The 12568-nt window shown below is 47.4% G+C and overlaps 1 protein-coding gene across 2 annotated transcripts in view; it reads left to right on the forward strand.

Moving 5' to 3' along the window:
• Jak1 (Janus kinase 1) overlaps positions 1-12568 on the forward strand; it is a 121611-nt gene that overhangs the window by 95492 nt on the left and 13551 nt on the right. For both annotated transcript variants that reach the window (XM_052718889.1, XM_052718890.1), the window contains exons 9-12: positions 527-684; positions 2947-3070; positions 5750-5936; positions 11886-11992. In XM_052718889.1, the coding sequence (XP_052574849.1) occupies positions 527-684; positions 2947-3070; positions 5750-5936; positions 11886-11992 (576 nt within the window). The remainder of the gene's footprint in view (positions 1-526; positions 685-2946; positions 3071-5749; positions 5937-11885; positions 11993-12568) is intronic.

Genomic DNA, 12568 nt, shown 5'->3' on the forward strand with positions numbered 1-12568 from the left:
CTATTTTACAGAGGCACAAAGAGGTTAAGTAACCTGTTAAGGACACACAGATTCTTGGTTAAACAATGTGAAATTGCCACTAGTTGACCATTTTGAATATAAAAACAGTGAACTGGCTATGTTTGAGCCCAGTATCAGGTAGAGATGCTGTGAACCTGGAGAGGCAGGCTGCAGAGTCTGTGATTCACTGCTGTGCCCTCTGCCCACCTGAGAACATTCCTGTTCTCTGTCTCCACTCTTTGAGCAGGCAGTACTTGGCTGCTGGTCTTTCACGAAAGCAGAATGCCAGCAAGCTGCCAAGTCTTGCTCTGATTGTCAGTTCTCTCTGCATCTCCCACACACATCTCCTGCTGCTCAGGTTTCTGCTGTCAGGAGACTAAGGTGCTTGTATGCCAGGTGGGGCCTGCTTCAGCCAGTTGCTTCCTACTCTAGAGCATTTGGACTTTGCTTCTCAAAGGTATCTGCAGGTGGGTGCCAGCCACATCAGGATAGTGATGTAACTGTGATATGTCTTCTCTCTCACCAGGAACTGAAGCTCTCTTCTCACGAGGAGGCCTTGTCCTTTGTGTCCCTGGTAGATGGCTACTTCCGGCTCACAGCAGATGCCCACCATTTCCTCTGCACTGATGTGGCTCCCCCACTGATTGTCCACAATATACAGAATGGCTGTCATGGACCCATCTGGTTGGTTCCAGAATGCTCTCAATTACATTTGGTGTGCCAAGAGCCCAGGTTTTAGAGGTAGAAAGTCTAGTCCCCTTAGCTCCACACGTGTGCCAGTTGTTAGGCTGGGGCAGTTGGCCGGTGGCTGGCACTTGGAGGCACCTCTTTCCTTACTGTGCTCAGTGATCTTCCATCAGCCCTTCCTGTCATTTCCTGCCATGGCTCTTACAGCATGCCTGACTACTCCCTTGATTGGTATAGTTCAACCCCTTCACTTCTCCATAGCCAGCTCCTATCATCCTGTCCAATACTGTGCACTTCAAGGGAGACAGGATGCAGATCTTGAAATCTTAGGAATTGTCTTCATCTGTATTCCGTGTGACATGCTTTCCCCTTTCTTCCCATCTTGGTTACCGAGAGAACAGTTTGGTGATGTGTGGTCACTGGCTGAGAGAGGCTCACAGCCTGGGGAGACAGGCACATGAGGAATTGCAGAGCAAGGAGCTGGCCACCCTGAAAGCATCTTTCTCTGGTGTTCCAGTTTCTTTGAGCCTCCAGACGCTGGCACTGGCTTTTCCTGATGTAGGGAATGCCCTTCCTCTAGGGCAGTGGTTCTCAACCTTCCTAATGCTGCAACCCTTTAATACAGTTCTGCATGTTGTGGTGACCCCCAACCATAAAGTTATTTTGTTGCTATTTTATAACTAATTTTGCTACTGCTATAAATCAAAATGTAAAAACCTGATATGCAGGATATCTGATATGTGAAACCCCAAATGGGTAGCGATCCACAGATTGAGAACCACTGCTCTAGGGTCTCCACAGCCCTTCCTCCTTTCAGGTGTTAGCTACTGCCTTGTGTGAGAAGTCTTTTCTAATCACCTTCTGTAAGGTGACAACATCCTGTGCCCTCCTATTCCTCCCCCTGAGTATTGTGTTCTGCTCTGCTTTCCTTCAGTGGTGCTCACTACCTCCTTACCACCAAGTTGGGTGAGTTGGGTTTTTTGTTGTTTCCAAGACAGGGTTTCTCTGTGTAGCTTTGGAGCCTGTCATGGAGCTCATTCTGTAGCCCAGGCTGGCCTCGAACTCACAGAGCTCCACCTGCCTCTGCCTCCCAATGCACCACCACTGGTGCAGTATAAAGGCGTGTGCCACCACTGCCCAGTCCAATGTTTAGTTTTATGTCCACGTTTCCTGTTTGACTTGCCTCTCTTCCCAGAGAATGAGCCTCCTAAGGCAGGCAGAACCATGTCCACATTGCTTACTGCTATTTTGGCATGCACCACAAGGACCTTGAGTGAGAGTGAAGGAGGAATAAGTGGTGTGTGTTTGTGGGCGGCTGAGATCTACTCTTCAGATCGGATTAAGCATTGAAGAGTCAGGGATGGTTTGCCAGGTCTCAAAGAGGAGGGAGAGGGTGTGTTCCAGGTGAGGACTAATACGAGCAAGGGTGTGGAGGTATCAGTGACCGTATGGCGTAGTTGGAAAGTTCTTGAAGTCTCTGCTCCTCCTCCTCCTCTTTTTTTTTTTTTGAGGGGAGTTGGTTTCCAAGATAGGGTTTCTCTGTGTACCCTGGCTGCCCTGGGACTCACTCTGTAGACCAGGCTGGCCTCCAACTCACAGAGATCCACCTGCCTCTGCCTCTCGAGTGCTGGGATTAAAGGTGTGCGCCACCACCGCCCGGCAAGTCTCTGCTTTTCTAAAGCACAGTGGCTACACCAGTCCTCTTTCCACCAACACTTGTCAGCATGCCAACCAGGCACAGTATTCTGTGCCCTGTGCATATCACGACTCACTGCTTTGGGGAATACAAAGGAGTATACGGCGTGTTCTCCTCTGCTCTTTCACTCATCACTGAGCTATTTATTTATTCGGCTCGTTACTGAGTAAGCACTTACTGTGAGCCGGGCCTGCTGTGGTCATGAGGCCACTGCAGTAAACACAGTGGACCCACCTGCCCTCCTCAGCCAGGCTCCTTTCCAGTTAGAGTGAGGAGCTGGAGGGGCCCAGCATGGGACTCCGGCTGCTGCTGTATCCTTGACATTCTTCTGCTGAGACATGGAGACAGTGTCTTTGGAGAACTTGGGGACAATCAAGCAGACCTCTGTGTGTTGGGGGATAGTAGGTGAGTTGTCTCAAGTTCCTCCATATTGTCATATGCTTCATGCCATGTCAGAGAGGACTTTAGGACCGGAAGATTGCACTAGTGCAGGGGAGTGGCTCTCCCTGGGAGTTGAAGTGCTGTGCTGTGAGCTTCTGTCCCTTTCCCTCTTCTCTCTCCAGCACAGAATATGCCATCAATAAGCTTCGGCAAGAAGGGAGCGAGGAGGGGATGTACGTGCTGAGGTGGAGCTGCACCGACTTTGACAATATCCTCATGACCGTCACCTGCTTTGAAAAGTCTGAGGTCAGTCGGGACACAGGTGTGGGCCAAGAGATGCAGCCACAAGGTATCTGCCCATCGCCACCCAGCCCAGGAGCTGTGGCAGAGAGGATCCCCTGGGTCTATGAGCAAGTCTCTGGTAGTCTGGCAAGAATATCCTGTCTGATAGGACACTCAATAGCCAAGACCCTGTCTCCATGCTTATGGCCAGTCCTCCCTCCCTCTCTCCCCTTTTCTCCCCTCTCCCCTCCGTCCTTCCCTCTCTCCTGCTTTACACCCTCTTCCCTTCTCTTCTGCCTTCTCCTGGTAGAACTGTAGCTCTGGAAGGTGGAACGTGACCAGAAAATTGCCTCCCATCGGGCACATGTGAACGTCAGCAGAATTATCTAGAGTGGCTTCCTTTATACTCAATGGCGGAATCATCAGACATAGAACTATGTTTCCCTGTGGCATTCTCTGGTATAGACTAGTATCAGAAGGCCACCTCATCAACAGGCCTGTTTTCCCAGCAATAGTTTTGAGCATTTTGACATAAATTGCTGTCCCGAGGTGTAGTTATATAAACATCCAGATGTGGCTTCAAACCAAGAATGAAGTGAGAGAAATGAAGACCATGTATGGTTTTAAGATTGCTGACTCATGATCCCTCAAGTGCCGTTGTTATTCATGCAGCTTTTTAGAATGCTAAGTGGAGTGTGTTAGAGGTTAGTGATGGTGATTAGTGACAGGATTTGTTTGTTTGGGGTTCGAGTTTTGGGGTTTGGTTGGTTGTTTTTTTTGATACGGGATCTCTATGTAGTTGTTATTGTCCTGGAACTTGCCATGTAGACCAGGTTGGCCTTGAACTCATGGAGATTGGTAGCCTCTACCTCCTGAGTGCTGGAATTCAAGGTATGAGTCCCACCATGCCTGATAAAGATAGTGAGTTTTACAGTGTCAGTCTACAGTAAGTCTACCAGGAATAGTGAAAACGGAAAAACTAGAAAAACGGGTGGGGAAAGCCGACCAGATGGAGGCCAGGCCTTAGCATATGGCAGAAAATCAGACAAAGGAGAGAAGTACCAGAGAGCCCTGGGGTGGGCTCTGTCAAGAGTGGAAGGAAGAAGTTGCATAAGGAACCCCGTGCTGTCAGGAGTCCTGGACAAAGTTCCAGGAGTGTTCCTGAACAGCTGGACCTCAGGGCTCATGGGGCTCAGTGGCTCAGAACTTGTCAGGCTTGGTACTTTCACAGGATGCCTGCTTTCATTTGCTCATCAGTCTTTGGAGGAAGTTTAATAGGGTGGATGTCTTTGTAAGATAGCCCCGCCTCCTAAGTGTCTGAGTAACACAGCTTAGTTGGTCAAGTTACCTGGAGGAAAGAACAGTCACAAAGAGGATTGTTTATTTCATCCAACCAGGCACAGGGCTAACATTTTACATACATGCAGTTGATTAATGCTTACAGAGTCCATATGACAGGTGGTGCTATCTTCATTGTATGGGTTTGTATGGATGAAGTAATCTTGTGGACATTGATGTTTTAAATATCATGTCCCAATTTACACCATAAGGAGGTCTTCCTGGCATAAATCCTTGATATCTTTCTTTGTATAAGAAGATCCTGTGGAAGAAAGCTGCTCAGACTCTTTTTGTGGAATTGTGGACTGGATGGACAGCCAGACACCAGCTCCCACTTTGCTTCTCTCTGGGCTGGTTCATGGTGTGCCAGGGCGCACTCTGAAAGAGTTCTGGGTGAATTTAGCTATCACAGTTCTTACTCCATACATAGGATAGGATAATCTTTATGAAGTGCTAAGGCTTTTTCCTTCCTCTAAAATTGGCATACATTATACATAATAATGACTTTGTTATATTTTCATGTATGTAGATATTTGGTCATTTTTACCCCTCATAACCAATCCTCCTTCCTTTCTGGCCCAACTCCTGCCAGTCTCTTTTTTCTTCTCTGAAAGTCCTTCTGTTGTGATGTCTTTTTTTTTGGATGACCAGCTGAGTTCAGTTAGGATTGCTTATAGGATCACAGGCACTAATACCATGAAGCTATACCACATAGCTATACTGTACGAGTATCTATACCACGAAAGAAAATGCCTCTTCCTTCCACAGCAGCTGTTAACTGTATGTATAGCCTTGGGAGGGACAGAGTCTCCTAATCCCTCCTTACTCCATGATAAAATGTTAACCAGCTCGGTCTTGTCCTGACAGTCACAGCTACTCAGAGTTCAAGAGTGCAGCAGCCGTGTTGTGCCAGGAAAAAGGTGTTCTGTAACACTCCACCTCTCCCTCCTCCTCTTACGTTATTTTTTTCCCCTTCTTCCATCATGTTCCATGAACCGGAGAGGACATGGCATAGATACTCATGTGGAGATCGGCTTTCAACAGTTGGTATTCTGAAAAGCATCAAGATTTTAAAACTATGCGACAATCGTTGACATTTTCATGGCCTTCATTTTACTGGTCATTTCTGTGAGATGTAACAACACTTCTGTAGCTGTAAGGTCTCCATATGCTGATGTAGTGATTTCCTTTATCAGTGCCTTTTCCTGGCACTGCTCATCATTGACCTACTGGTTGGTTGGTTTGTTGGTGGAGTTTATTGGGGATATTTTTAGATGTATAGTTTCTACACCCTCTTGCTCAGTGCCCCCTAACATTAACATCACCTGACCCCATTCTAAACAGGATTGTTTTTCTGAATGGCAGGTGTTGGGTGGCCAGAAGCAGTTCAAGAACTTTCAGATTGAGGTGCAGAAGGGCCGCTACAGCCTGCATGGCTCTGCCGACCACTTCCCCAGCCTGAGAGACCTCATGAACCACCTCAAGAAGCAGATCCTGCGCACGGACAATATAAGCTTCGTGCTCAAGCGCTGCTGTCAGCCTAAGCCTCGAGGTTTGTCTCTGCTGGAGCCAGGCTGTGCCCCTCTGAGATGCCCTTTGCCACTTGACGATGCTTTATCCATGTGGACCAAAGGATGCTGTCTGGGTTAAAGGAACTATAGCCCTAGGTGGTTTTCTCTGAGCTCTGCTGCAGGTCTGTCCTCATGTCAAGTCTCATCCTTCTAGTAAAGCAGTTCTCAACTTATGGGTTACGACCCTTTGGGGGGTTGAATGACCCTTTCACAGAGGTCAAATATCAGATATCCTGCATATCAGATATTTACATTACGATTCATAACAGTAGCAAAATTACAGTTGTGAAGCAGCAATGAAATAATGTTATAGTTGGGGGTCACCACAGCATGAGGAACTGTATTAAAGAGTCACAGCACAGGAAGGTTGAGAACCACTGCTCTTGTGCCAGTGTTGTATGTAGAACAGACACACACCTCTCCTCACCACCCCAGTGAGGTTGCAGAAAGAGTGCTTAGGGATAATTAGCAGGGACTTCTTTGTTCTTTGAGTGGAGTGGCTTGATCACTCACCTGTCTTCAGTTTATGTATCAGACAAATGTTCCTGGCGTGTCTGGGGCCAAAGAACTGTGTTAGATGGGAAGACCCAGGCCCTGTTCTCTGAGATTGTGTAGTCTAGTACAGATAATGTTACAGATCACTGAGGCTACCTCAGTATTTGAAGGGGGACAGATACCATACCCTTGGGTGAAAGAAACAGTTAAAATCTGAGTCATGTGGCATGGCAGCAGGAGGCAGATCTTGAGCTAAGTGTTGGGTGATGGGAGGGCGGAGTCAGGCAAGTGTTGGGTGATGGGAGCGAGGAGTCACGACTTTAAGTATGCATGAAATAGTGTAGCTGGATTTATGTTGAGGTCCTTGATCCACTTGGACTTAAGATTTGTGCACGGTGATAGATATGGATCTGTTTGTAGCCTTCTACATGTTGATATCCAGTTATGCCAGCACTATTTGTTGAAGATGCTTTCTTTTTTCCATTGTGCACTTTTGGCTTCTTTGTCAAAAATTGTATGTTCATAGGTGTTCGGATTAATGTCAGGGTCTTCAGTTCGATTCCATTGGTCCACATGTCGGTTTCTATGCCAGTACCAAGCTGTTTTTATTACTGTAGCTCTATAGTAGAGCTTGAAGTCAGGGATCGTGATGCCTCCAGAGGTTGTGTTATTGTACAGGATTTTTTTTGACTATCCTGGATTTTTTGTTTTTCCATATGAAGTTGAGTATTATTCTTTCCAGGTCTGTGAAGAATTGTGTTGGTATTTTGATGGGCATTGCATTGAATCTGTAGATTGCTTTTGGTAAGATTGCCATTTTTAGAAACCCCATCCAACGACAGGGATCTGAATGCAGAGATCCATGGCTAGGCCCCGGGTGGAGCTCTGGGAGTCCAATTAGCGAGAAAGAGGAGGGTTTATATGAGCGAGAATTGTTGAGACCAAGGTTGGATAAAGCACAGGGACAAATAGCCAAACTAATGGAAACACATGAACTATGAACCAATGGCTGAGGGGTCCCCAACTGGATCAGGCCCTCTCAATGGGTGAGACAGTTGATTGGCTTGATCTGCTTGGGAGGCATCCAGGCAGTGGGACCGGGTCCTGTGCTCATTGCATGAGTTGGCTGTTTGAAACCTGGGGCCTATGCAGGGTCGCTTGGCTCGGCCTGGGAGGAGGAGACTGGACCTGCCTGGACTGAGTCTACCAGGTTGATCTCAGTCCGCGGGGGAGGCTTTGCCCTGAAGGAGGTGGGAATGGGGGGTGGGCTGGGGGAAGGTGAGGGGGGCGGGAGGGGGGAGAACAAGGGAATCCCTGCCTGATATGTAGAACTGAATGGTATTGCAAAATTAAAAAAAAAGAAAAAGAAATAGTGTGCCAGGGCAGATGCTGCAGAAAGCCATATTGTGAAGCAGAGAAGGAAGGAAGGAGAAATGGGACTGAGGAGAACAGATTTGGGGTTATAGGAGGCCTTGGCTGCTATACCAAAGATCTGGGACCTTCTGCAAGCAGAGGATTACGTAGAAGGATCAGGAATTAAAACTCAGGCAAGGGGCTTGGAACTCACCTGCTTTTGGTTACACCCCGAGAGTAGTATGACTAATGTCCTTGAGGTAGACTTCTTGTCTCAGAATGTGAGTGTGAAAGTGTGCTTTGGGGGTTACCTGGCCAAGGGCTCATCTTGCAGAATGAGATGAGTCATGGTAAATTGGGAGTCAGAGCCCCATATATTGGGGGTTTTGTTTCTTTACCCCAAGATGCTGCTTTGCCTTTGCCAGATCTGTCCTTGGAAGTCTCGGGCCTCGAAGAGGATGTAGCTCATTAGCTCTTGACACTAGCCTTGGAGCAGGCTCTTTGAGACCATCTTGTTCTTTAAGGGAATTACCTTTGAGTCGTCAGAAAAAATAGAAAGGGCCTGGATTCTTTTCCAGAATTGCTAGAGATTGAACCCAGGGTCCCATGCACACAAGTCAAGTGCCTGCCCTTCAGCCTAGCTACACTTGCAGCCCAGAGTTTTGAGTTCCCAATGTGTGAATTATATTTTAGCCTCAGCAGAAGGTGAGTTCCTGAATATGGTGAAAGAGGAAACTTGTGTTCTTGTTTATCAGATAGGGTTACCTACCAGCCTCAAAGAAGAACTGCAGCCTTTGTTGTTATGCTCGATGATGTGCCACAAAGGGCAAACACCACATCTGCCTCTTGCCATGAGACCTCAGAGCTCCCAACGGTCCTACTTACTCCCATGATCTCCCTTCTGCTTGTTAAAACAGATCTTCCTTCCCTAGGGATTGTGCTCTGTGGGAGAACACAGCATCCATAGGAATGGAGAAGGCTGGAGATGAGGATGTGCTTTCCTTATAGGGTCCTTGTACAGAGTTCTGATGTAGATATCACCTCTGACAGCATAGATCTGGAAGCCAGTAGCTGGGAGGGGAATAGCATAGGAACAGAGCTGAACACCTCTTGTGTGGCTTCACCTGAGGCTCTTCTGAAACCGAGCACTGAAGGTGTCTCCTGTCTCCTTTTCTCACTTGCTTATGAACTCTCAAGACAAGGTCTGGCTTTCACTCACTGCTCTGTGACTCATGGGAAGCCCAGGATATACACAGAATCGTGTGCAGTAGTGTCCATCAGGTGATAATTTTGGAATAGCTTCCACTCTAGCAGTAGCTACTATGTTCCAGGTAGTTTAGTGACTATTTCATTATTGTTTTCCCCACATAGGAAGTTGGTTTTAGGGACATTCAGTGACTTGCTCAAGGCTCCACAGCTAATACCATCAGTAGTAGTTAGAGTAGTAGCAGTGGATAATAATAATGGCTACTAACACTTAGTAAGTGTTCGGTCTGCCAGTTGGAAGGCCTTACATGATTATGCCATTTAATTGTCAGAATAATCTAGGATGCCTTTGTCCCTATTGCACTTGGCCAACACCTAAGTGGAAGAAGAGTGGAGATGTGAACACACACTGTCTCACCCGAACCCACTGATTTTTTTTTTTCCTCTCTATTCCGTCTGTGTATACTTTAAGGAGGGGCAGGTACTATGGTGAGCCAACTCTGTGGAGGGAGGGAAGGCTGAGGGAACCCAGTGTGGAGCCTCCTCATGTTGGTTCTCAGAGCTTGCTTGCTTGCCTCTGCCATCTGCAGATTAAAGAAGTCAGGAAAGTGTGACGAAAGAGCGTCATTTCAGATTGCTCAGTTTCTCTGCTCTCTTGACTGTAGGGTTCCCAGAGCCAAACACTTTGATCTGGGTTTCATACTGGAACATACAACTCTTCATGTAATAAAACCAGGGGAAAGACAGGAGGCCAGCCAGCAGCATATGATAGACAGGTTAGCCCTTGGTTAGGTCTAGTACCCAGCTCCACACTCTATGGAACCTCTCAGTGCCTACATTTCTGCATCCTCCTCAGTACAGGAGTGCATACTGCTGCTTTCCACTCAGTTGCCCCTTGTGGGGGACAGCTGCATTCTGATGTACAAGGCTGGAGCATTTGGGTGAAAGACAAGGATGGTGGTTGATCATGAGACAGTTGCTGCCAGTGGTGGAGCCTTTGCTGAAACTTAAGGAAGCTGTTCTGGGCATGGCCTCATCTGTCCCACTTAACAACCTGAGGAGGACACAGTGTTCTCTCTCGTTCAAAACATGCTCATGGCAGTTAAGTGCATCCCCCCATCTACCCTAGTGCAGGTACACACCCAGATAGTCAAGCCATGGGCCACTCTAGATCCAGGCTTCTTTCTGATTCCCAGAGTGGATGCCACCAACCTCTGTCCGCATGTCACCAGGCAAATAGACTCATGACACCTTTCCTTCCTCAGGACAGCTATACATGGCTGGATTAAACTGTATTTTACCAGGGAATAGGCTAGAGTCAAGAGAACTGTGGAAGGAATGGGCTTAGCAAAAGGAGCACCCAGAAGATGCCTGAAGACAGTTTCTGGTGCTTAGCTTGGACCTCAGGGTCCTGAGCCCTCTGTGAGCCCTTCCTCTCTGGCTTAGGAAGCCCTCTGGTTAAGCTGCTGATTGATTCTCTTTGAGCCTTTGTTCTGATCTGTGGTTCAGATAAGGATGCTGACAATTCCTACATCTTGGGTTTGTCCTGAAGGCACAGGAGTTAACATTTGTAGAACCTACCTGCATAGAGAAAACAAAGTGTGAATGTAAACAGAAAAAATCAGGGAGCACTCCTCTAAGGGAGAAGGTTTGAGGAGCCTTGTGGTGATGGAACCAGTGTGGTAACTAGTGCTTAGTAGCTTATTGCCACTAAGTATACGGTGGCACTATGGACTTGCCTTGCAGGTTTTACAGATCTTTTGCGAACTTTCTTATCAGAAACCAAGAATCAGGATTCCCCTGGGAGAGTATTTCTCCCTGAACTTATTACTATCTTCCAATGCAAGAAAGTGGAACAGGGAGACCACCTGTGAGTTGTTACCCCCCCAATAGTTCTGGTCCAGCTAAAGGAAATAAGTGATGTGTTCAGGGACTACGCCAGGTCTGCCTGATTCCCAGAGGATTTTGCACTGTGTTCAAATTTGGAAGGTTATGTTGCATCATTATTACCTCGCAGCTAGTCAGAGCATAAATTCTCTGTAGCCCATGTAACCCTGACCTGGCAGACCTGGTCAAGTGCTGCATTTGCTGTTTAACTTTGTGGAGCTTGGGGAATGGCTCACTCCTAACCCACATGCTTAGAGGTTGTAGCTTCATCCAGCAAGGTTTCTAGGACACTCATGCTGGTTGCCTTCCCCCTCTATCTGTGTAAAGCGTGTGCTTCTCTTTTCAGAGGGTTCCCTAGGCTCAGAGCATCCACCTGTCCTCACTGTTCTCATTGGGTTCACACCCACTGAGGAATAGCATGCCTGCCTAGCATACACAAGGCCCTGGTTTTGATTCCCAGCATCACAAAGTAAACAAAACCAAGTAACTTGTTGAGTACTCATTATGTCCTAGGCTGTAGAAATAGAGCAGAAAATGAGGCAGACATAGTCCCCTGCTTCTTGAAATTTAGTTTTGTGTTTTGTTTTTTTAATTCTTTTTGAGACAGCCCAGGCTGTTCTGACCTTGAATTCCTGATTCTTTTGTTACTGTCTCTCAGGTGCTAGGATTACAGGCATGGCCACCACATCTAGCTTAGATTTCAGTGTTCATTTCCAAAGGAAACTTCCCTCACCTCTGTTACCAGGACAGATCCCGCTGTGTGAACCTTGGATAAATCGTAGCTCTCTATGTGACTGTTGATTCATGTTGACTCTGTCATTAGCCTGTGAGGTACTAGCGGGTATGAATTAAGCATTTACCTAATATAGATTCACTGAATGATAGAACTAGCAAACGTGTTCAGTAAGCCCCATGGCTCAGCATACATTGGATGGCCAGGATCTAGGACCTGCAAAATGGTGCTCAGAATTCTCTGATCTCTTCCACAGAAATCTCCAATCTGCTCGTAGCCACTAAGAAAGCCCAGGAGTGGCAGCCTGTCTACCCCATGAGCCAGCTGAGTTTTGATCGGATCCTTAAGAAAGATATTATACAAGTAAGTCCCCACCACAGGCCTTTGTCCAGCTTTGATCCCGACTCCCCATAGGGGAACCCCTAGAGATTTGAGGGGGAAATAAAGTCTGCTTGGGGGAAATTGTAGTGGAAAAAGAACTGGGAGGTTCAAGGCCACTCAGCCAGACCCTCCATCTTACCCAGTCTTGCCGATGGCTACCCCTTGAGGTACTAATCCTTGATGGATGTGTATCAGTAGGGTATAGGGCTACCTAGGGTAGAGGTATGGGAGGTTGGTCTCTGTGGTGGGAGTCTGGGCTGATGGTCCCCACCCCACAGAGGGCTGTGCCATAGTATCTCTGGGGCTCAGTCCTGCTTTTTCAGAGGGGCCTTCCAAAAGGAATAGAAGAGAACAAAGACCGCAGGGCAGGGCAGGGTAAGAACTAGCTTCAGAAAGGAACCCTCCTGGGGAATAAGACCTTTGCTACCTAGAATCTCCAGGCTCAGCCAGGCCCAGAGGGTAAGTACTTGCTCTGTCTAGTGTAGTTGGCATGCGTGGGTATGCAAGATCTGGTCCTGGCAGGGCAGAGATGGTTTCTGGGGGAAGGACACCAAAGCA

This window comes from Peromyscus californicus, unplaced genomic scaffold (genome assembly GCF_007827085.1).
Source record: "Peromyscus californicus insignis strain IS unplaced genomic scaffold, ASM782708v3 Scaffold_5__1_contigs__length_169319896, whole genome shotgun sequence".
Lineage (NCBI taxonomy): Eukaryota > Metazoa > Chordata > Mammalia > Rodentia > Cricetidae > Peromyscus > Peromyscus californicus.